The sequence below is a fragment of the Arvicola amphibius genome, chromosome 6, assembly GCF_903992535.2.
Source record: "Arvicola amphibius chromosome 6, mArvAmp1.2, whole genome shotgun sequence".
Taxonomy (NCBI): domain Eukaryota; kingdom Metazoa; phylum Chordata; class Mammalia; order Rodentia; family Cricetidae; genus Arvicola; species Arvicola amphibius.
In genome coordinates, this window is record NC_052052.2 from 98508910 (window position 1) to 98534545 (window position 25636).

Sequence of the window (25636 nt, forward strand, 5' to 3'; positions counted from 1 at the left end):
CACAGAGACATCTTGCTACCTGGACAGTCACCCAAAGTTCTTTTGTACTGTTGGGGCATCCATCTTCGGCCTACAGGCCCATAGTTTACAGGAGACATTTCCATGATGCAGGAAATTTCAAAGGCAGTTCAGTCAGTATCTGCTGTGTCCTGCAGAATGTCTTGGAGACTCTTTCATGAATCAGGAACCCCGAAAGATCATCTCACCTATAGGCAAGTTCAGCAGTCCTCTCTCTGAGGGTTCTCTGTGTCCAGTTTATGCAATAGTCCAGGCAAGAGCAATTTCTTGCCCAAATGGCTATCAAACTCCATAAGTAGCCTCTTCGATGCCCATCTTCCTCTTGAAGTAGATTGGTGCTGCCAGGAGCAGATGTGTCTCATTGTCATGAAAAGCCTTAAGTTATTAAACATTAAATGCCATATTTTACAGTCTTTGAAAGATATGAAGAATGTCTATCTAACTGAATATATCTCTACATATCTAGAAAATCTAACTAACATGACTACAAGTTTAACTATTATCAATGATTATCCATTAACAACCTATATTTCCTAATTATATATTACATTCTTAAATAAACTACACAAGCACAATACATTAATCAGTATCAGAAATACATATACGTATAACAAAATTGACCTTAAATTTAAATCACTAAAGCAAAATCCTTATCAATGCAAATTATTCATATCTATATCATATCCCCCTTTAAATGTAAAAGAACATTTATAAATGATATCTGGGAATAAGGACGTAGTTATTTCTCTACAAACTGCTTCCTGCTGAATGGGGACGCTGTTAATCAGATCTTTCATGGTGTAACCGGTGTGCTAGGTACATCTCAGTCGGCAGTTGAGTGAAGTAATTTTTTGAGGGTGTTCACAGCAACCTTTCAGGAGGGCGTGGTCTATCATACCATATTGGGATAGAAGCAATCCACAGGGTCTCATTTTCTGTAAAAACAAAAGAAGAATCTCTTTTCCAAAGTATCATATCCTTAGATCCAAATTCTGAAGTCAAGGTATTTTCAAAATATCTATGTTGTATTAGTTCAGCAGCATTTATAAACAAATATCTTTTAGCAGCTGTTGCTCCTTCCTCAGCATTCAAACAATCCAAAGAGAGCATAATAGTATACAGTATCAAGGTTCTCTGTATATTTTCCATCTTTGTGCAGCTTTGTTTTAACCTCTATTTCGTTTATTTTTACTTTTACTTTTTGAGACAGGTTCTCTGTATATCTTTGTCCTGGAATAACTCTATAGACCAGGCTGTCCTTGAACTCTCAGAGATCCAATTGCCTCTGCTTCCCAAGTGCTGGGATTAAAGGCGTATGCTACCACACCTTGAACTCACAGAGATCTGTCTGTCTCTGCCTCCCAGGCATTGGGATTAAAGGTGTGTGCTGCCACACCTTGAAGTCACAGAGGTCAATCTACCTCTGCCTCCCAAGTGTTGGGATTAAAGGTGTGTATCACCACAACAAACTACTTCCTTTTTTTTTTTTAAAGAACTTTAACCTTTAGCCTGCATATATTTTTAACTCACTGTAAACCATTTAGAGGTTTTCTTTGTCTTTGAATCTCTCTTTACTGTACATCTCTCTTCTTCTGACCACACGAGTCTTTAATTTACCAAACAATATCAGTAGGACTAAAGCCGTGACTTTGGCAGCTGGATCCAGCCCTTTCCTTAGCTTTCCAGCCTCATGGCAGAGGTACTTGCTAGAGCCATTTTTATTACCACAACTCTGTGGCATTTCAAGGTCCCTGCCAGCAAGCAAGCTGCAACATTCTTCTCAAAGACCACATTCAAATGCTCTGTACGTAGTCGGACCGCCTGCCTGAAAGAGTTAGAGTTTGCCCTGGCAGTATGGACCAGAACACCAGCATTTTAAAACGGCACAGGTTTTTTCCTGCTATGGCTGAAAACTGAAAAACATGCGGTCGGCTTTTCATCAACACGGTTTAAGTGTTTTGTGGCAGGACCTCTTAATGAGCTGCAGGGTTTTGCAGCTAAAGCTGAGTCAGGAAACCTCTCTTAGATGAGAGCGCTTGCCTCTAGTGAGCAGAGCCAGACCCAAGAAATTGCTGCTACCAAGAAAACATGCTTTACTCTATTCTTTCTCAAGCTTTCTCAGGCTTTCTGTGGATTCAGTTATCCACGTTGGGCGCCATTCTGTAGTGTGGAGCTGCGGGCCGCCTTCCCGCCGCCCCAGCTCCCAGCCACCTGCTAGATTTACCCGAAATAATTACACGGAAACTGTATTCTTTTAAATACTGCCTGGCCCATTATTTTCTGCCTCTTACTCACATCTTGATTAACCCATATCTAATAATCTGTGTAGCACCACAAAGTGGTGCCTTACCGGGAAGTTTCTAGCGTACATCCATCTTGGGCTGGAGCTTCATTGCGTCTCTCTCTCTTAGGAGAGGTATGGCAATCTGCCTCAGAGAGGAGAGGCGTAGCATCTGACTGAGCCATCTACCTCACTTCCTTCTTCCTGTTCTGTCTACTCCGCCCACCTAGGGGCTGGCCAATCAAATGGGCCAGGCAGTTTCTTTATTAGCCAATGGGAAGCCTCCATCAATGGATCTAGAAAAAAACCATATTGAATGAGATAACCCAGAAAGACAAATATAATAATATGTACTCACTCCTAGGTGACTTTTAGATATAAAGCAAAGAAAAACCAGCCCACAGGTCACAACCACAGAGAACAGAGACAGCAAAGAGGATCCTAAGAGAGACATACATGGACCTATATAGGAAGGAAAAAGACAAGATCTGAGTAAACTGGGAGTGTGGGGGGAAACAGGGGAGGGTAGAAAGGGAGAGGGGAGGAAGGGAGGGGAGCAGAGAAAAATGTATAGCTCAATAGAAACATTTTTTTTAAAAAAAGTGATGAAGTAGCAACAAAATTAAAAAAAAAACACTTACCAGTTTGCAAACCTGCATAATAATCAGCTGTGAAATGAAGAAAAACTTTCATGCCACATTGATTTTTGTTTAAAGGTTTAAATTATGAGTGAAATCCAAAACAAATGTTTTTATGATTCTGAGTGTGTTGATGAATATGTTTGAGTTATATCTCAGTTTCTGGCATTTTATTGTTTGTCTTCATTTTGATATATTGCCAGAACCTGCATGCGTAAGAAGGACTGAGTCTGGATTCTACTACCAGGGGTGAAATAACTTCCACTGGGTGACACAGGCAGGCATTTTAATCACACATCACAGAGATGCAAAACTCAAGTTGGTCATCATTGATATTGACAGTTGGTCAGTGCCCACGTTCTTGTGGTGTCTTTGAGCCAAGGTTACTTAAGGCTGCCTAACCCACTGGGGCACCAAAATGGTATTAGGATCATCTTATATGCAAAGTTCAAAGCAATTCTTCTTTAATAATTTACAACTTTGCATGGGTTTGTATCAACACGGTGGTCTCTGTGCTCATCTGTAAATGATACTGTTGTTCACAATAGAGTTGTGCAGAATTTAAACAGTGCCCCATGTTGTACAGTAAGGCGACCACGTTGAATATCTGAGGAGGTATGTTATTGGTCTGTCGTGTTCCATTTTATACCAGAAGAGGCACCAAGATACCACGATTCAGGAAGCCATTTGTGTTCTCACGATAACAATGCCTCCCAGAAGCTTTTGCTATATATAGCACACAGCCTCCAACATGAACTAATGGCTGACATCCTGTTAGTGGGACCGAAATTACAGGAGTTTTCACTGGGAAATCAATTGAGGCCAGTTCTGACCAGTGACAGAATTTGTGACCACTTCAGGCTCTGTGCCACTTTGTGTGTTCCCGAGCCTCGCAGTCTTTTCTGCCATTTCTGGATGTAAATGTCATTCTCTGAAGCCAGAACTTCCCTCCCATATGTAATAGGCCACCAGAGGAGTCATTTGCATCCCAGTTTCCCCACGGAAAGCCTCGGAGACAGCTCTTAGTGCACCACGTGGCTGTGATATGTGGAGTTGCTTTGGAAATAACTCTACAGTGTCATCACAGGTTCGGTGGCTTTACCTGATGATTTTTTTTTTTGTTGTTTTTCTCATGTTGACTGTTTTATGCTGAAGAAGAAGGAAAAACATGGAACCTGGTTTAAACAATAGATGCTTTCCTGGATATAGTGATTCTTTTCTAGGATTTTATTTGCACATGTATATGTATGGGGGGCCTAGACACGTGAACATATTTATTGTGTGCTTGCACATATGTACGTGTGCCTTGGAGGACAGAGGATGATGTCTGGTGTCTCCATTTATCCATCACCACCTTGTTTGTTGAGGACAGGGCCTCTTACCAAAGCTGGGTGAGAACGAGGCCTTTGCCTGTCCCCATACCACCCATACCATTAGTTACAGACACATGCCATATAGGTGCTAGGGTCCCAAACTCAGGTCCCCATGCTGTGCTGTAAGAGCTTTACCATCTGAGCCATCTCTCCAGCCCCTTCCCAGGAGATCCGTTAGTTGTTTGTTACAGAATTTGCACAGTGAAATCCGGGCTGAGCTCCTCCTGCTTCTGCATCTTCCCCACACTGCAGCTTCCTGCTCACAGCCTCTGTCTCCACATGTTCCCCAGAGCCAGCTCCAGTATGTGGTGTCTGTCTACTTGAACCTCACCGTGAGGAGCGTCTTCTGCATAGCTCATCTTTTCAGATCTCCTTCCTTCCCTTGAGTGTGTGAGCCTCTTCTACCAGCATGCCTTGTGTTCCTACCTCGGGAGACTATCCTGGGGCAGCAGATGTGATCTGAAACCTTCTCAGGCTAGACAGGATGGTCAGTCGGTGCCGCTTCTAAGAGATTATGTGTGTTGGCTGGAGTTCTGTTAGTAAATATCTAGTGTTTCCCCAAATGAACCCTTCATTGTCTTTCTCGTGGAATTATTGATCCAGCCAATTCCTCAGCACTTTTCCTGCTCGTTCTTAATTATAGAATAGTTATACCCACAGTGCCAGCAGCCTCTGCCTGTCCCCACTTCCCCACAAACGCCTCCCTCCAACCATTTTGCTTCCCACTCTTGTTTTGGTCTGATCCCATGTTTCACTGCGCATCCAGCTAGCATTCTTTTTGTTCCTTTTTGGTGCAGGATCTTACTGTGGAACTCACTCTGTCTCCCAGGCTGGCTTGGAACTTGTAATATGTTTGTTTCCACCCTTGAGTCAGCCAGGATTACACGAACAAACTATCATATCTACTACATTCTTGCAGAGCTTGGGTTTGAAAACTTGACTTGGGGTGACAAGGGAATGAAGAAGTGATAGGCACACAGGTGGAGAGAAGCTGGGGTTGGGTGGTCTGGGCTCTCTGATGGAGAAGTGGCAGCATGTTTATTATGTATAGCTGAACGAGGAGGCAGGCTTAGCTAATCTCAGTCTTCAGGCTGTAAACATCCACGGGGAGAAGATTATGATGGACATTTTCTGCATCCACTATCAACGTTCATACTGGGACCAGAGGGAGACTTTGCTGTCCCTCTGAGTCTCTCCCAGGGAAGGCTGAGGCATTAGGGTCCTTGACATGGCAGTGCACATGCCAAATAGTATGCCTTCACTCAGGACTTCCCAGGCTCGCTGCAGTACCTGCCCTGTAACACATAAAGGGGTTGAAGGGGAAAAATAGTGAAGGTACCATAACACATAACTTGTGGCACATTTTCATTCATTTAGTTGAATTTTGATACAGACTCTACAGATACCGGGGCAATCACACTTGAATGTTGCTTTTGGAATTTTGCTAACAATTTGTTCTGGTGGAGCTTATGAATAGCGGAGCCTACCCCTAGAGTGTATTATTAACACAGCAGAAAACCATCCCCGGGTGTGATTATGGTCAGCGAGGTACCAGGAGCAGGTCAGGGGGTGCAGCCTGTTTCCATTTCTTTGGCATGTTTAACAGGGTGGCTTTTGTAGTCTGAAATAACCCGTTCTATTGTGGCCAACCTTTCCTTTCCCTCCTAACAGCACAGTTGTCATATTAGAGTCACAATGAACCCACCTTTCCCAAGTGACAGGGAGTGGCTGGCTGGATGAATACGTCCCTGTCACTTGGTCTGTTCCTGTCATAGGCTTGGCGGGTTTCTCTTGATCCTGTCCGACTTAACTGCCTTCCCTGCAGACTCAACCTCCAGCCCTTTGTTGCCCTAAACATTCTCCTCAAAAGCTCTTTTATAAACTTTTTCTCTCCTGCTCTAGTTTCTCTCGCTCTCACCTATTTTGGCTTGGAGCCCTGTAACAATAGTGAGAAAGAAAAATACATTCTCGTGGCGCGGTCAGGAGGAACAACAACGTATGATTAAAGAGACAGCTCAACTTTTCAGATCCGGTGCCTTCTCGCCTTCTCAGTGATGGTTGGAGGAGCAGGGTGAAATGATCGCAAAGAGTTGGCTTCTCCCAATTAAATCTGTCACTGTCAACTTTGCCCATCGTTAAGAAGAACAGATTGGTGTTTTTTTTTCCCTTTCTAATTAGTTACTTGTTGATATCTGAGGAAAAATTAAGGCAGAAGGATATAGGAAAATTATCAATTTTCTTTTGTAATCAGAATTGATTCCTGTGACATCCAGATGTCAGCATGAGAGACTGCTATTTATCTGCTAGATTTAGTTTGTTCTTTCTTGGTAGTAAAACCTCAACTTTTTTCCCCTTTCACTAATTAGCGGTTGCCTGGAATGCAGGCTGTATTTCCAGCCTGTCCTGTGGTAGGTAGCCTGTATACAGAAAGCCTGTGAATGGGTAGACCATGTACAGGTTCTCAAAAGATCTTGAAAGACTTGCTTTCTCTTCCCTCTTCCTAGGAGGAATGGAGGTGTGATGGCCGACCTCAGTTAGTCAACTGGTATCATGATGTTTCTATCAGAGTTCGAGTTATTAAAAGAAATATGCCATAGGCTGGGTGGCTTTAACCTTTCACGGTCCTGAAAGCTGGCATGTTGATGGATCAGGTGCCAACAGTTTTGGTGCCTGGTGAGATCCCCTCTCTTGGTTTACAGAGGGCCACACTATTGCCTTCTCCTCACTGGCTAGAGACGGCAGCAGGAATGTGGAGAGGTCACCTCTCTTTTGTTTCCTGTCTGAGGGTGCTGATGCCACTGATGGAGGCTTCACCCTCATGGCCTAATTGCTAAAGGCCCTACCTCCAAATACTTTTGGGGATTAGCATGTCAACACATGCATGTGAAAAGACATATGGCCCACACGAGATGAGAACGAAGCTTGGGCACCCAAGGGACCTCCGGACTGCTTATGTGTGTACTGGAGACGCTCCTCTGCAGCTGTAATCCCTGCCATTTGTCATTTTCTCTCAGCAGGAAGTGGAACATAATCTTAACAGATTCATCTGTGAGACTTGTGTGGTGCAGGGGAATTTTTGGAGATTCTTGTCATGCCGGACTTCTACCTCTGAATCAGAGGACCACTTTATCTAGTAGACAAGAAAATCTGAACTCTTACTGGTAAATGTGTGAGGGTTTCCACAGCGTCTGAGCTCTCAGATGTCACATGGGACCACCATGATGATTCCTCTTACAAACCACAGGAGTGCTCCCATTCGCCTTGCTCTCTTTCCCATGGTTCCCCAAATTCATTAAATAGAAGTGGAACAGAACGTTCAGGGCTGACCTAGGGTGGCATGTGGGGCAGGAATGGGCAAGAAGACAACAGAGTGGTGTATGGTAAGCCACACAGTAAGAGGGCATATGGTGGCCAGCAGCTGGTCGTGGATCAGCATCTGAGACTAATGAGGAGGGAGCCAGGCTGAGAGAGGTGGGAGAAGAAGGTTTGTCATAGAGATGTGCATGGCTTGTCTCCAGAGCCTGTTCCCCTTTAGGACTTGGGCATGGGCTATGTGGATCAGCGGGAGAAAGCAAGCTCCGTGTCTAAGTCTATACTGACCCGGGACAGCCAATCAGGGTGGCTGTTCAGTTGTATAGGGCACATTTGTGCAACCATCAAGAGGGTGTGAGGGAGGAGTTTTAGTTCCAGGAGAGCCTGGGTAAGCATGTTCATTGCCTTTTACCTTTGACTGACTGGTCATGGCCATGTAAACGCTGGAGCTATAGATCTGTACCCTGGCATTCTAGGAGACATTTTCAGGGATTTAGACCATTGATGTCTAATAAATACTTAATGAAAATCATGTAAAAAGTTTTAGATTTTTTAGTAGTCACAGTAGTCTTTACCAAGTAGCTTGTGGGAAGGAAATGTGCTCAGCTGGGAACTGAAAAACAAGCAAGTTTAAAGTTGGGCGAGGAACAGAGCATGGGTGTAGTTTCATTTAGCCTTTCTCCTCCACATGCTTACCAGAGACAATGGGCTAAATTGACGGTGGGACCTGTGGTCACAGGAAAATCCTAAGTTATAGGGCAGTGTCACACAGACTGCTGGGTAGGGTGCAGGGAGAATGCATTGGTGCCATGCACCTGTCAGAGAAACGTAGCCAAGCTCATGAGGATCAATGGATGGGAGAGTCCAGGCAAGGGGCTGACCCACAAGTGCTTTGCCTTGCCACCTGATGAGGGATACTCAGGAAATCGAACCAAGTTTCTTTTGGCTCACAGTTCTGGAGACTCAAGTCCAAGACTGTGTGAACCCATCAGCCTGTCTGGCCCTCTTCTGAAAGTTGTACATTATGGAGGAAGCTTGTGTTATACTGAATACCCCCACCCACTGGAACCATTGCAAGGACATAATGAAAAATCATCTGGCTGCAGTACCCAGTCACCAAGGCCATGAAAGCCAAGGACAGGGGATATTCTGAAACCTAAGGACACTGAGAAGGGTTGGCAATGCCATGCACTGTGGATTCAAAGTTTTCTTGTAAATAAATGGGGTGTTTGTTGAATGGGAGCTGACATTACACTTGGCCGTGATCTTGGTTTGGATGGTCATGTAGGACCTCCCCCCCCCCATATTCCCTACGTTTATGGGTTAGTGGCTTGGTCTCAGTGGACCAGACTAGAAAGGTTTGCTGTTGAATTGTATTTTGAATTCATCTATAACTGATGGAATGATAACAGATATTAAAAATGTTATACTTAGGGGTAGTTCTTGCTGTCTCCAGAGCAAGCTGGCAATTGTTCTTTCTTACCGCTTTAAACAAAAATTTCAACTTCATTAAAAGAATGTGCTTATAGACAGAGTGTTAGAAAAATATATATATATATATATATATATATATATATATATATATATATGAGAACCCTGTAGAGTTTTGGAACACAGTGGACCATGGCAAGTTCCTTGGGGACACAGATAGAGCCTCTGTCCTTAGGCTGGAAACTGGCAAGCAGAACACATTCCAAGTCAGTACTTTCACTTATCAACTAAATTATGTTTAGAGGGTATCAGAGAGCTTTATCTCTGATCCTGCAGTTGTCTGTAAAGGAATTCCAGTGTGGACAGTGGGGTGGAGCTGCTCTCCTTGTCTACTTATGATGTCAGTTGGATATGAAGGTTTTGTTTGGTATTTTGTTTTGTTTCTCTGTAGTCTTGGGTCTTTCTTCGGAGCTGCCCTGTGTTGGAACGGATGGTTTGAGTTAGGCCAGCTGACCAGGTCTCCAAGTAAAGCTAAGCGGTCCTTGTAGTGTTTGATCTGTAACAGGAATCTCATTAGCTCCAACTTGCCGTGCTAATTGCACCATTTATTGCCTGGCTTCTTTGCCCGGTCTAGCACTGAGAAGACAGTTTGCATGAATTCCAGCTTGTATTCTGAGTGGCAGACATATCAACCTTTGAAAACAGTTTTGCAGCCTACCTGGGAGAGAAGGGAGTTCAACTGTAACATTCCTGACTGTTCTGTTCTTTCTTTTCCAGTCTCCTTGGCCCATATCACACAACTGGTGCTCAGTCACAACAAGCTAACAAGTAAGTGAAGCTTCTTTTTCATTACATGGCTTCCCGCCTACATTTGCCACAGTGCCGCTGATTCTGTTATTCTTTCCACTAAAGAAAGTAATGAGAAGTGATCTCTTGTGAAAAAAATTAAAGTTTATTTAGGTGGCAGTGAAGATGTGTATGTTCCCTTTCTCTCTCTCTGCATTCTGTGCTTGCCTCTACTTTGAGAATGCTTTCCTATCCCGAATCTGCTGGTGAATATAAATGCCTGGCCAGTGGTTAGCATTTCATGAGGAAAATATTGAATTGAGCTTGGTGTGGCCATTCACAGCTGTAGCTCCAGCTGTGCGGGAGGCTGAGACAAGAGGATGTCTTCAGCCCAGGTGTTCAAGTCCAGCCAAGGGCACAATCCTGGGTGCCCCCCCCAATAACAAAACAAAGCTATATTAGAATAAAAATTATTTTCTCCTGTATTTCTTCCTACAGTGGGGAAGATTTCATTGTTGGATATGCTTTTTGTCCCTGCTTTATAGATGGACAAAAGCTCACAAAATTGTCTACATTTAATGTATTTTTCTCTCTCTCTTTTTTTTTTTTTTTTTTTTTTTTTTTTGCGGCTGGTTCCCAGGCCCCTCCTGCGGGATTCTCTCGGGCATCCATGGTGTTGTGAAGTGCTTCACATGCAGCAGAATTAATACCTGTTTTAAAAGGAATATTAGAAGTGAATGATGGTCCATTTCCCTCTTGGTGTTAAGGCCTTAAAGACTTTAATGGCCGGGGCCCACTCTCCTTCCTCATTCCTAATTGACTGTCACATCTTCCCACTTGCCATATTTCCTGCAGACTTGGATGATTTTCTAGTCATGTGGCAAGCATTTGTTAGGGGGCTTTCCGAGTCCGATGGAGTTGAGCGGAATGTCATGTTGAGGGATTTGTGTTGTGAATTTATGTGTGCATGTGCATTATACGTAGCCGGAGGCAATGTCACCGAGCTGATGATTATTGAGGATTAAGAGTGGCAGTCAAGGAGGGCCGCTCATATGCTAGAAACAAGCCGATTAGCTCATTTTTAGGCAGCGTGCATGTTTGTAAGGAAAGGCAGAGTTGACACCACTGTCGTGTTTAAGGAACAGTGACCACAGAAGCTGAAAATGAGATCTCCATGTCCCACGTAATCTTTGTTGTTACAGGTAATGTGCTGGTTGTGTTGTTTTTATAGCCCCGGGCTTGCTGTGCTTTGTGACCACAATTCCAGTTCAGAGGAGCTTTACAGTTTGTTTTGAAAAGTGGCCCACACATGATCTCAGAATTCCCTGGGACTTCCCAGTAGGAATTCTTTATACTCCGAGTTTGCAGTTTATGAAAGTGTTAGCTGATCAGTAGTAGGTCTAAGGTGTGTTCGCTTAGATTTGCGCAAGGCAGTCGGGTGCGTTGCATTCCTATAGGTCATTCTCTGATCTAGCTTTTTAAAAAAGCATCCCAATAGCTGTTGTTTGTTCCCTTTTACACACCTGCAGACCGGAGCCGCAGAAATCAACAGGTCAGTCTGTCTCCTTCTCCATCAGATACTTTAGAGAGGTGTAAATGTGCTAAACTGTAATAGATTGACCGTGGAAGAATCCAAACTTCGTCTTCTTTTCCCCCTTTGCTTCTTCTCCCTCCATGTGAGATGCTCTTGACCTAATCCAGTAAGCGTTAATTAATCGTCTTGGTAGACTCTGTTTCAAGCCGTCCTGTAGTGTCAGTGACACCCGATCTGTTCTACTAAGGTCAAATTAGCATCTTTTACTATTTTTCTGGCATTTAAATGAATGACTTCGCTGTGGTTTTTCAAGTGTTTATAGTAAATATGTCCATTTGATGGAAATATAAATATGCATTAAATGTTCACGGCTGAACCCACCCTCCTGTCACTTTCTATTCTAATCAGTGTCTTTCACTTCCCATTGTTCTTTAATAGGGGCCGCCTGACAAGGCTACATCAAAACCACTGGGACTCCAAATACAAACCCCTCAGCACTGCTTACTTTTGTCTCACTAAAATATTTGTGTTTTTCTCTCACTGTGCCAATTACACTGCTCTCTGACATTTCTGCTCGCCTGCCTGTGGAAGGAATGACTAGCTTATCCAGACTGGGACCTTGTCTGACGACACCGTTTGCTTCTGAGTTAACATCTGCAGAGACATCTGATCACTGTGGCTGGGTTGACAGCCCTTTTCCTGTTGGGGTTTTGACCTTGGTAGATCCATGTAGGGCGATACACTACAAATGAGGCTACCAATACCCTAAGGAGGCCTTTATCATCCTGAGGTTGTCCAATATTTTTGTGTGCCGAATGTGTGTGTGTGTGTGTGTGTGTGTGTGTGTGTGTGTGTGTGTGTTTACGTGTGTCATGTGTTCACGTGTATGGGTACAAGAACACAGACACTGGAGCTTGAACCAAGTACCTCCCTTTGTTTTCTGTTTACTTCTTGCACTGAGCGTGGGTCACCTTTTGCCTAGGCTGGGAACCCCTCTGTTTCCACTTCTCCCACCTGCTGGGATTACAGCTGCATCAACCTCCATGCTGCTTTTATTTGGGTGTGGGGATCTAGACTTGGGTTCTCGAGTTTATAAAGCTGCCCTGTACTCACCCAGCCCTGGAACTGTATTTAACTTTTTATTTTACCTGACCGCATTCTTTCTTTATGTAGATCTGAATCTGACTTCTTTCTAAGGAGTTACTCATTCATCCACTCACTCATTCATTTATTTATTTGCGATGCCGGAGGTGAAACCCAGAGCTTTGTGTATACGAGGCAAACTTCCTGCCAGTCTGAGCTACGTCCAGAGATTCTTGAAGCCTTGTCTAACTATGAAACAACGAAAATGAAAAATCCAAGGCCCAGGGTATAACTGTTGGAGCTTCATTTCCATCACAAGGAAACTATTTAAATGTAAAGTTGGGCGACTGGGGCGGTGCTGATGGATTCTGATAAAGTCACCTAGGGAACTAAGGTCAGCACTGACTTTCCCTGATGTGCTTGCCTTTGTGGGAGGCCTAGCCAAGGATCTGCCTGCTGGGACGAACCGAATCCAGTAAGAAGAGAGACTAGTGTTTATCATGGTTGTCTGTCCCTGACCACCTTTGCCATGACCTGTGCAAAGTCATCCTGTCTGTGTGAGTGCTAGCTTTGGATCTTCTCCAGCTGGCTTCTTAACTTGGTCCTAAACGTTTTGGAGATTAAAACGTTTAGCATCATTGCAAAGAATTTCTGTGGGAGAAATCATTTCAAGTGTTGTCCACTAGAGGTCACTGTTGAGACACACATTTGACTCTGGTACCCCCCACCCCCCCCACCCCCAGGTCTGCTACCTAAGATTGAAAAACAAGTTCGTGTTGTCAGAAGAAATGTTTTTGGCAGCTCTCTGGCTTTGCCTTGTACCACAGGGCATGTTGCTGTTGCCATTTACATCGTGAAGTTTTGTTACATTTACAATAGCTCTTTATCAAAGGAGCTATTTGGTTTTTATGTTTGGCTGTTAAAACTGAAATATGTATTCAGTTCCACACATCACTGTTTTTCACTGTTTATTATTGCTGCTTTCTTAAGTGAGGAACAGTTCTTTCTCCAGTGGGTCTGAGTAGAAGGAAATGTGTTCCTTTCTACACTGTTTCGTATTGGGTGTCATTGAGATTTTCTATAGCGGGATGTTCAGCATACACATGTCTGTGACCAGATGTTAATTTACAAATAAAAGAAATAGGAAATATTCATCTTGCTTACATTCATACTGATTTTTGCACTAATGAATAATGCTGTTTAGGGACAGATGCTAGGAGTTATCACGTGGGTTTCCTTCAACCTGAGATGAAAGCCTCTAGACGTTCATTTTCAACATGATACTTCTCTTAACTTTGGAAAGTGATCCTGTATGAATAAGCGTTTGTAGATACTGCAAGCAGCTTAAATAAAACAATAGCATGTGTCATTGTAGAATACCTACGTGTCACGCATGGAGCCCTCATCAGTTTGAGCTGTGAACTCAGACCACATCTCCTATCTTTGCCACCAGGGAGCAGCCCTCTGTTTTGGACAATGTGCCCCTAGTATGTGTCTCTGAATGAAATCATGCAGTTGGATGCTTTAACTTTTAACTGTCACGTGGGACATTTCCTGGGGTACTGCCAGTTATAGCCGCAGTTTTGGATCTTAACTGTGGGCTTTATCTTGTCATTTAATGTATTGGCAATGGCTTGTCAGGTAGTAAACCCAAGTATTATGGCCAGATATGACTTTTGAAAAGGTGATTTCTCATTACTGAGAGCTTAGATGTGAATCTGAAATCATAGTGAACAAGAAAATGCTAGGATATTTTCTTTAGTGATTTCATTTTTTTTTAAAAAAAAAAACAAACCAAGGTTGATATTCTGAGTACATAGCGAGTTAGGCCATTGCTTGTAAATCTTATGTAGACCAGTAGAACACACACCACCAGTATCATTGTGAATGAACTGAGCAGGCTAAAGAAGAACACACAGCCCTGGGAAAATGTGCAGATCCAGCTGTAAAGAAGAAAATGGAACCGGTTTTAAAGGTGGGATACATTGACAACCTTCCCCATAGCCATAATGGATTTTTGGATGAGTGAGAAGAATTAACTGCCCCAATTCATAATAATGACCTTCACCACTCTCTCAAGACCTTGCTGCTCCTGGCTCTCTAGTTCCTCCCTCTCTCATAGCTTATCTGTCATCCCGTATGCAAAAATTTCTGTTCCTGGCTTGGATGAAATTAAAGTATGAAGGGGAATATGCAAAATAAATCTCCTGTGCCATGAATTTATCTTGTGACAATATCAAAACAACTTGCGGTTTGCATTTTAACAGAGCACAAATGTATTTATAACACAGGAGCTTTGATCAATAGCTTATTTTTTTAATTAGTGCACATTTATCAGTTTGTTATTGTGCCATCGTTTGAAAGATTGGAGTTGGAAAAGTGTGCACATAGTATTTTTGAACCTGACAGCTATTAATTAAACAATATCTCTCTGCTGGTCCTGGTCGTCAGGTTACCTTGAAAAATTGCCTGCAGTTGGCTGTGTGCTGCTATTTTTGGCATCAGTAAGCAGGCATGTGATGTTATCACGTGTGAGAGAGTGGTCCAGCCCCAGGTCAGATCTCAGGCAGTGAGTGCAGTGAATGGAGATTGTTCATGGCATCCCTTGGGTGATGGGCCCTGTTCCGTTTGCTCCATTTGCTCCTAGCTCCTGTGAGACCTCACCCTTGGCTGATGGGCCATGTTCCTTTTGGTCCCCTGGCTGCTGGTTCCACCTCCCAAAAGTACCTATTTCAGTATCCTTTTTCTTGGGACTTTGTTCCATGATAAAAGGAAGCCACCTAAAATATAGCATATTAATTCTCCAATGGTATCATTTCAAATGGGAGGACATCACATCAATCATAACAGCTTGAGAATGGTGACAGGCTGTGAAAAGAGAAGATGGGGTAGAGGAGCCTGTTATCTTCCAAATCATAACCAGCCCGTCCTACTGGTTGATACTGAGCAGTTTTTCCTTTCTATTTACAGTTAAATGTCTGTCAAACAGAGGTGGCTTAATAGCAAAATAGGATCTGCATATATTGTTGTCCAATGTCCTGGACCATGAGTCAGCCAAGGTTAAGTCAAGGACAACAAGCACATGAGAGAGAGAGAGAGAGAGAGAGAGAGAGAGAGAGAGAGAGAGAGAGGACATAGAAAGTGAATGTATATATCCTAGAATGTGCAATATACAGGTATGAGCATCTTAAAAAGGATTTCTTAACTTCTTAAATCATTGAGTTATTATTATTATTTAAAAATCAAAGGAAAATGATCATAATTCCTGGAGATGTGCCCGTGGGGCTTATAATTTTACTGGCCTTGGGTCCTGCTCTGCCCAGACATGAGTTCTTTAAGCCTATGCATCTCTGATTCGGAAAACCCTGGGCTGGAGGAAACACAGGACAGGAAAAACTGATGCTGTTTCTTGAAGAAACTTCCCCAGAACTTAAAAAGATGATTTTCATTCAGAATGAAAAACTCAAATAAAAAGTGTTCATATCTACCACCTCGTTTATCACCTTAAATTTACATTTCAAAATAAGGATTTCTAATCTTGTAGCCGCTGGTCTTGAGTAAAATGTAGTGATTATATGTGTGTGTGTGTGTGTGTGTGTGTGTATGGTTATACAGCACATATATATGTATACACACATGTGTTTTTAAGTAATTTCTTTAGAATGTTTTCTCTTTCTCTGTCACTTAGCCTATTAGGACAGAATTGCCCATGTAATCACAGTTGGTAGACTTTTGATCTTATATTCATTCATAACTGTCTTTTGTATGATTTTTATTTTGTTTTTATTTTCGGTGTTGTTTCTCCTCGCCTGTATGTTCTTTTGTTCTATTCATTTTCAGCTCCGAAGCTCTGGCTCTTCTTTCTGAAACCTGCCTTTGTTCATACACGCAAGGGAACTCCCGCCACTTCCATGAAGTCCTCTTCTCCCTCAGAATGGACCACGGCTGTGTGGCGTGTGAATCGAAGACACCCCACAGCCCATCGGGTCGAAGGGCGGCACCCCACATATGAAATCAGCTGAGAATTAAGTGAGACAAGAGATGCCATTCATGGAATCAAACTCTCCTTTAAGTGGAGGAGTTAGACTTAATGTGGTCAGAAAATCGGAGTCAGAAGGGCTGTGTCCTCCTGCAGCCCGAGTCTCTGCACCCCCATATCCATGGCCGCTTCTCTATGTGAGCTATGTGTGCAGTTTAACTGTCCCAGGCAAGGGAAATCCAGTGCCCCTTGGACCAAGCATTTCTGCGACTCTAGAGTTTTACTTTTTTCCTTTAGACGCCAAGGTTGGAGGGCAGGACTTACATCTTGAGGGAGGAGTTTGAAACCACTGAGTGGATTGTGTGCATCTCTATCTCTGGCCATCTTCCTCTACTTCCCCCTCCTCCCCTGCTCATGGAATTACCCTTTTCCTCGGCCTCTAAACATATGCTCTCATAGGAAGAGAAGCAACCCCATGTGGTCTCTTGTGGAAGTAATTCTCAGTTGTAAGGAAAGACAGAAACTATTTGCAAAGCTCTGAGCATGTGTTGAAGGTTTGATTTAAGTACTGTCTGCCTCTTATGGTTAATAAGCATATATGAACCATCCATGTGTTCATATACTGTATATGCTATACTGTATTATACTCTATACATACTAAAGTGTGCACATCAAAGAAGCCAAACAGCTTTTTTTACACCTCATGCTAGTTTCCTCTGTTGATGGAGGACCTTGTGTGGGTTTTGTTTGTTTGTTTGTTTCTCTTTTGGTGTTTCTGAGCTTCTGGGGCATTTTTCATCGCAGGAGCTCTGTTCTTTTCTTCTGTTTCACTAGACGTCACTTCTTTCCCACGCCTCTGAGTGCCATTTTTTTTTCTCTTTTGAGTGCTAATTGTTCTACCCAACCCCCAAATGAAAGCTGTCTGCTGATGTGTGACTGAATTAGTGGAGACCAGAATCAAGTGTAATTAGGAATATGTTTCCCAGCAGAAACCGGGGTTTGTAAGTCCTCTTGAAGACAGCATGGACTGTCCCTGCCTTCCTGTCTGCGAAGTTAGTGCAGGCGTCAGGCACTGCTTGGAGGGGGAGCGGCCCATGCCTGTCGGCTCTTCGCGTATCTCCTTTAGTTGTGCATGCACACTTTTTATAGCTCAGGGACCTATATTTTTGCACATTTGATTTCATAGCACACAGTCAGCCTTATTGCTTATTTATGGCATTTTCTCCTAATTTTTGTATGACTGATTGTTCGCATTGCTGCTGGAAGGAGAGGGACCATATTTGTGTGTCTGTGCAGTGATTAACTCAGGGATATTTTTGTTTGGTTTTGGTTTGGTTTTTGGTTCATAACGCTTCTTAAACTGCAGAATCCTAAAGAGGACCATGAAGTGTGTTTGCCCCTGGGCACACACGCTCTGCAAATCCTTGTTGATTAACCTCAGGTGGAATTATTGTAGTTACCTGTGAGTCTGATAATACTCGGGGAGCCGGTGGCCTTCATTAACGTGGAAGCTTAGATACTTTGCGAATTTTTATTTTTACCTTGAGGGACATCTGGAACCTTTTATATGAAAACTTGCTTCAGTGTTTCATAAACTTGATGTTTTTAAATAACCTGTAACTACTGGAATTCACTGCTTTAATAGCTGCTTTGGAGGAAACCCCATAAAACCTGTGAAGCCGAACATGATTAGTGTACTTTTGAACTTCAAACTCATACCGTAATATATAATTACTTCATTATCCACCTCGTGGTTCTGGATGGAAAACAAAGGTAATTAATCACCATCAGTACAAATGATCTTTTTTATTTGCATATAAAATTCCAAGGTGCATAAGTTCTTGCATGTGAGAGGAAAGATCTCTTTTTTTACATGGAATCACTGACATCGCACTGAAGGCTAGGATACCTGGTTTGCTGTAGGAATTGGCACGCATGTACCGAGCCTAGACAGTGCCTCTGTGGGACTAGGAGCTGTTTTCTAACTGGGATGGGTAAGGGTTCAAGGCCCTCTGGCTTTATTTTCTCCAGCCATGCTCCAAGCCATATTCCAAACAGGTTCTGGGATCCTAGTTTCATTCAGGCTACAGGAGGACAGTGGCCATCGAGTGTCTTGATCCATAAAAAATCTGGTCAGAGATGTGCCGGCTCTTCCTCTTTTCTGTCTTGGATGGTCGTATATGTTATGAGAAGCTTTGCTCATTTTCATGTACCACCCTGCTGTTGGTAGCATTTCTTTACCTTTGGTGTAGGAACAAGCTAGCTTAGTATTCTTCACCACCCATTCTTCTTTTCTGTTTAAAAGAAAGGCCATAAAAACCTAGAGTGTAAAAAATAAGACCATGCCAGGTGGTGGTGGTGCACAGCTTTAATCCCAGCATGTGAGAGGGAGCAGGTGGATCTCTGTGAGTTCGAGGCCAACTTGGTCTATAAATTCAGCTCCAGGACAGGCAAGGCTAATATACAAAGAACTCAAGAAACTGGTCATCAAAAGAACAAATAACCCAATTTAAAATTAAAAAAAAAATGAGTACAGACTTAAACAGAGAACTCAGAAAAGACAAATCTAAAATGGCTGAAAAACACTTAAGGAAATGTTCAACATTGTTAGTCATTAGAGAAATGCAAATCGAAACAACTCTGAGATTCCATCCTACACCTGGAAGAGTGGCCAAGATCAAAAACACTGATGAGAGGTTATGCTGGAGAGGTTGTGGGGAAAAGGGAACATTCCTGCATTACTAGTGGGAATGCAAGCTGGTACAGCTCCTTTGGATATCAGTATGGTGATTTCTCGGAAAATTAGAAACAATCTACCTAAAGACCTAGCAAAACTACTTTTGGTATAAACACAAAGGATGCTCAATCATACCACAAGGACATGTGCTCAACTGTGTCCATAGCAGCATTATTTGTAATAGCCAGAACCTGGAAACAGCCTAAATGCCCCTTGACTGAAGAATGGATAAAGAAAATGTGGTACATTTACACAATGGAACACTACACAGTGGAAAAAAAATGACCTGTTGAAATTTGCAAGCAAATAGATGAATCTAGAAAAAAAAAACATATTGAGTGAGGTAACCCAGACCCAGAAAGAAAATATAATATATGCTCACTCATAAGTGGCTTTTAGACATAAAGCAAAGAAAAACCAGCCTACAATTCATAATCCCAGAGAACCTAGACACAAAGAGGACCCCAAGAGAGACATACATGGATCTAATCTACATGGGAAGTAGAATAGGACAAGATCTTGTGAGTAAATTGGGAGCATGGGGACTATGGGAGAGGGTCGAAGGGGAGAGGGAAGGAAAGGAGGGGAGCGGAGAAAAATATATAGCTAAATAAAAACAATTTAAAAAACCAAAAAAAAAAAAAACCCAACCTCTCCCCCACACAGAACAAACAAACAAATAAAAAACAAGAGCACATAGTTTTGTTATGGCAGTAGCCAAAATACTTACTTTGAAACTTTTATTGGTGTGTGTGTGTGTATGTGTGCGTGTCGGGGTACACCTGCCATGGTGTGCATGTGGAGGTCAGAGGACAACAGTGTGGGGTCACTTCTCTCCTACCTTCATGTGGTCTTTGTGAGGATCAAACTCAGCCTACTGGGATTCCCTGTAAGTGCTTTACCCCCAAAGCGTCTTGCTGTCCCCACCCCCCGCACTTATTTAATGCACTAGGGTTTTCGAAGCAGTGATGTGTGTTGTAATTTATTTTGACCCCCTCCAGTGTGATATTGTTGGGGCTAATGGATCTGGGTTAGGTGGCGCCTTTGTGTCCCTGGAAACGGACAGGTGGCGACAGTGTTCCGCCTTATCCCTCAGCATATGTGTGTGCTCCTGTGTCTGCTGCTCTCATCCCTGCGCTGTGCTGCAGGAGCATGGCCCTGGGAGCTGTGTGCTCCGGGTCTCCCTCTTCTCTGGGAATTTCCATTCCATCACCAGCTTCCCATAAAGGACGTTAAAACTGAACCATGAATCTGCTTCTTTGAAAACTGTCTGAGGGCTGGGTCCCCTGGGCTCTGCATCCCAGACCAGCAATCACTGGAGCTGAAACAGCTTTTGGTCTTCTGCAGAAGTCGTCACTGTGTAGCTTTCACCACCCCACGTTTGGCGGTGGGGGCTGGGAGAAGGTCACCTCCGGATTTTATGCCTTAGCTTCTGATGGAAACCCACATGTTCTGCGCTGCTCCTGGCTTCCTGGCAGCGTGGGTGCACGGTCTATTAGCTGTCCTTCTGGAGCTATAGGAGAACCACTGTCAGTACTTGCCATATGGCTCCAAAGACCAATACGTGGCTTCCTGACCCCTCCGTGGGCTGCTCCCAGGCAGGGCTCCCATCCTTATGTTTTGCATGATGCCTGCTGTTCCCAGAGCCTGTCATTCTTCACAGTTTTGTTTCTTAGCCGTAGGGGGCAAAATGCTTTTGCTCAAGAAACCCGTGGAATGACTGAACCCACCCAAGGCAGTCTGTGTGATGTGTCTTCATCTCTACAGCATGCCCTGGTGTGGCACTATGGCACCGGAACTGTCTCTACAGGACCGCACTTGCTCATGATGAGTTTGGTCCCGGGTGACTGAATTCAGTGACTTGAGGATTTCCACCTTTGTGTGGCGTTTATCTTACCGACCACTGTTCTCACCAGGGAAATCTCTGTTGGAGAAGCTGGTGTTGACTAGTAGCGGTGTATGGTAGCATCTAGGTTGGGTGGATTCGTTCAGCTCTTCCCAATATGAAAGTGCAGTGGGGAACCACTGAAAGATGAAATTTTTCTTTTCCTGTGTGGTTTCGCTGGTTTCCAGTTCGTCCTAGCTGGGAAGGCACGGTCGAGTGACTCAGTTCATGGTGACAGGAGCATGTGGCATAACCTTACATGGCCCTGCTGTGGACCAGGAGGTAGAGAGAGTGGGATTTGAACCAGAGGCTGGATTGTCCTCTTCAAGACCTGCCCCTAGGGACTTACTAGGCACCAGGCCCCACCTCTTCAAGACTCTACAGCCTCCCCAAACAGTGCCACCAGTCAGGAAACAAGTGCTCAGAACATGAGCCCGTGAGGTCTTTTCAGATCCTAATCATAGCAGTATTTTTTTTCACTTTGATTAATCTAGCTTTAAACATCTATATAAATAGTGGTTACCCACTGACCAGCTTGGCTCCAGAGAAATTTTGTTACTGTGTTCATAAACTCCTAAAATGCTTAAAGATATCTTATCAGTTACAGAATTACTGATTTTACACCACAGAACAGAACTCTCCAAGAGTGGAGCTCTGTGACTGTGACCTCGTTTGTCTTACTCCTCCTTTTGCTGGGGGCGCTCTGCTGCTCTCCAGCTAGGTGAGGAAAACCCTTCTCAAGAGTCCCTTATTGGCCGAGTAGCTTCTGCTGGTTGTAAATATAAAATGATGAGGGGCTAGAGAGATAACTTCCTAATGAAGGACACTGGCTGCTCTTACAGAGGACCTGGGTTTGATTCTCAGTATTCACATGGCAGCTCCCAACCATCTGTTGCTCCAGTTCAAGGCCATCTGATGCCCTGCTTTGGTCTCCTCAGCTCCAGGCATGCACATGGTACACAGACATACATGCAGACAAAATATCCCATACACAGAAATTTTAAGAATGTGTCTAGCATGGCAGCGAATGTCCTTTGAGATGTCACACTCTTCCTCGGGAATAGAGTCACTGATGTCTTGCAGCTAGAGCTCTAGCCCATGATCTGTAGGATGAGATGGAGAGAGGGAGGTGCACTAGGAGGCTTCTTGCTCTACAGTGGCCTAAGGTGAGCTCTAAGTGGGACCCACTTTGTCATTCCTGAACCTGTCATCCTCCTGTCTTAGTCCCCTGAGTGATGGTATTACAGATGTGTGACACTGTGCTGGCTCTGATGAAGCCCCCTCAAAGACAAGCTAATGAGGCCTTTAAGTCCCTCGGGGTTTTTTTTTTTTTGTGGAACCTCCCAAATACTTTGGAGACTATTTCCTGAATTGCTGAGTCTGAGCCAGAATATAAGATAGACAGACCTCTAAGACAACATTCATAATTTTTGTTTCGTTTGGTTTTATTTTCATTAAGTAAAAACTTGAAGCAAGAAACAGGGCCGTGCTGGGTTGGGTTTGTCTGAAATTGTTAGAAACCCTAGAATGTACTCAGCAAACAGGCCCTGGGCTTAACATCTGGGCTGAAAGGAGCCCCAGGGAGGTGGCATGGTCTTCCCATAGACACAAAGCGTGACCTTGGGAACCTGGGAGCGGCAGAGAACAGTTGTGGCCTTCCTCCCAAATTTAGCAGCTGAACTCTCAAAATTAGAGGATCTGTCACTGATGAGACAGAGAAGGCTCTTAAGTCTTTTGTGACAAGCACAGTTCTGCATGACTGCACATCCTAATTGGGGACCCCAGAGTTGCATGATTTGAATCTATTATCATTGATTTTCACAATCCTTCTCTTCTTAGACTCATAAAATGTTAAAAGCAGGTAGAAGAGTATTTAAAATGACCACAGTTCACTTTCTCATTCTACTCTGGAGGAAAAGGAGGTCCAGAGAGGTTGTCTGTTGTAAGGAGACACCCAGTAAGGACAAGGCAGAGTCAGGAGGGTCTGAGTCAGCCTGGGATGTCTGACCAGATACCTCGTGTTTCTCTGCTGCTTCTGGGCACACAATTCTGCATTGTCTAGGGACCTGATGCTTCCAGATGGACAGGCAGAGATGCGCTGTGCAGGCAGATGGACAGGGGTTCCGAGTGGTTATAAGAGACTTTGATGCACACTGTTTAATTATATTCTCTTTAAAAATTTTTTGAGGTTGTATTTTTATTTGTTGGTTTGTGTGTCTGTGTCTGTGTGTCTGTGTATCTGTGCATGCTGTGGTGTATATGTAGAGGTCAAAGGCCAACCTCTACAGTCACTCCTTACATCACGTGGATTCCCTGGAGCTCAGTGGTGCAATCAGTTAGAGTGCAGTACTTATATGACATCATGTGGTTCCCCAAGGGTTAAATACAAGTTATCTGCCTTGTATTTAACTGCTGAGCCATCTCACCAGCCCCCTTAATTATGTTTTCAAGTGCTTCTTTTTGCTAACATGTCCCACGGATGCCTTGGAATACTCCAGGAGAGGCTTTTGCCTGGCAAGATTTTGCAGCCACCTTACCCTAACAGTTGGGATCATCTGTGCTGTGTATACACATGATTTATTCATCACAGCTTTCTATTGCTAACCTTTTACATCGGTCATGGTTTTGTGAGGATGAGCTGGCTTTCCAGACTCTGCCTCTGTTTCCATGTTCGACTATGACAACAACCCTTCTTTTGTAACTTTCTTTCTCTAAATAGCAAGCAAAGCTCTTACTTTACCTGCAAAGCATCACTACGCTAGATGTCTAGACTATAGCACCCTGCACATGCTTAGCAGTCTCTGAATTTTGGTTGGATGAATGGTCTTCTGTCCCAATTTAAGTTTGAATGTTATTCTATTTTTACCAGGACTGATGAAAAATTCTGTAGTTTACAGTTTACAGGGAAATAATAGCTATGCATTTGGTTCCTCCCTTCCCATGTGAATGGAGTCTCAACACAACACATTCAAATGCACACCAAAAGGCTGAGAGAGGTTTGGTAAATTGAATGCAGGGTTATTGTTTGTGTCCACTAAACAAAGTCCTAAATCACATTTAACATAATTGGTGGTTTTAAATTGGACCACTTTAGCAAGGAGAGTGAAATAATCTCTCATCCTGTCAAAGAGGCGATACCTTTAGACCAGCATTTAATTGCATTGGCAGAGTAGGTTTGGGGAGGCGGCAGTAATTCTGGCCACATTATTCTTGGTTTGTGGCTAAATTGAGATCATCATTTTCTCTTGGTTTCAGTAACTTTCTTTATTGCTCTTCAAGCTAATCAGATCACTGTAGTGAGAGGAGGCTTCACTGTTAGCTCCAGGGTAGACAGAGAAGAGGGTTAGGTCTCTGGTAGCTGCCCTTCACTTTGGTCCGTGGAGGGAACACATAGCCCTTAGGGTAAAGTTTGATGCTTATATAAAGTGAACACCACTTATTTACATGAAAGAATACACACCTAAAATATGTTTTTGCCGTCATTTTGTTAGGCTCTTAGTTATCTGTTTGAGTATCCACAAGTCATTCTGGAATTCTTCCCAGCTGTCTAGACTATTCCATAAAATGCTGGTCCTTTTGTCTCCATCCATTTTGGGAGCTAATGCAAGGCTCCATGGGACCACTGCCTCCTGCCTGTGGCTTGAGTGTACCCCAATCTTTGTCTTTCGTGTCTCTCCTTCCAGTGGAAGCATTTCCTTTCCATCGTCCCAAGTATTTCCTCTCTTAAAGAAATCAGGCCATAGGGCTGGAGAGATGGCTCAGCATTAGAGGCTCAGCTCACAATCAAAATCAAAAGAAATGAGGCCATTGGTACCTGTGGCATTTCTCAGTGTTGAAAATAGTGACTCAGAGCGAATACGAACAGTGTCACCCTTTACTTTGTCTTGCCTGGGAGCTGCCAAGTGCTGTTCTTGGAATGGCTGTTTGGATCCATCTCTCAGATGTTTGGAATTTTCATAATCTGTGCAAAAGTCCTAAGCACAAGCGCTTCTGGTTCTGAGTTTAGACTTAACTCAGAGTCAGGAAGGCTGGCCAGCAAAGCCACTTTCCCAGCCGTCAGGGGCGGAGAGAAGAGAGCTGAGCTGTTGGTATGGGAAGTGAGTGCTCCAATATGAGGCACGGCCCACTTGCTCGTGCTGCATTCAGGGCCTCATTGGTATTTTCAGTGCTTTGGAAAGTTTGGAAATTATAGTTTCCATGAACTATGGACAAGCTACATGTGTTTGCTTACAGAAAATTAGATAGCAACTAGGATAGATGAGTGGCGATATGTTGAACTCCCCCCACCCCCGCTTTGCTACCATTTTGAAGTGGAACATTTGTCCCTCAGTGTCTTTGGGAGTTGGTTGTAAGAGCTCTGGTTAACAAAATCCAGGGATTCTCAGGTCCCTTAGGTATATAGGTTATGTGCACAGTATATGCACATAACCCAGGCACATTCTCCATGCACTTTCAATCATTCTAGATTACGATAGTATCTCATGAGATACAAATGCTTGTTAAACTGCATATTTAGGAAGTAATAACAAGAAAAGCCTGTTCTATAAAGTCAGGATGGATGCAGCATTTTCTCCAAGTA

The 25636-nt window shown here is 43.5% G+C and overlaps 1 protein-coding gene across 1 annotated transcript in view; it reads left to right on the plus strand.

Annotated features, from left to right (window-relative positions):
* Rsu1 (Ras suppressor protein 1) overlaps nucleotides 1-25636 on the plus strand; it is a 178426-nt gene that overhangs the window by 20983 nt on the left and 131807 nt on the right. The window contains exon 3 of the mRNA XM_038333585.2: nucleotides 9831-9881. Coding sequence (XP_038189513.1) covers nucleotides 9831-9881 — 51 coding nt within the window. The remainder of the gene's footprint in view (nucleotides 1-9830; nucleotides 9882-25636) is intronic.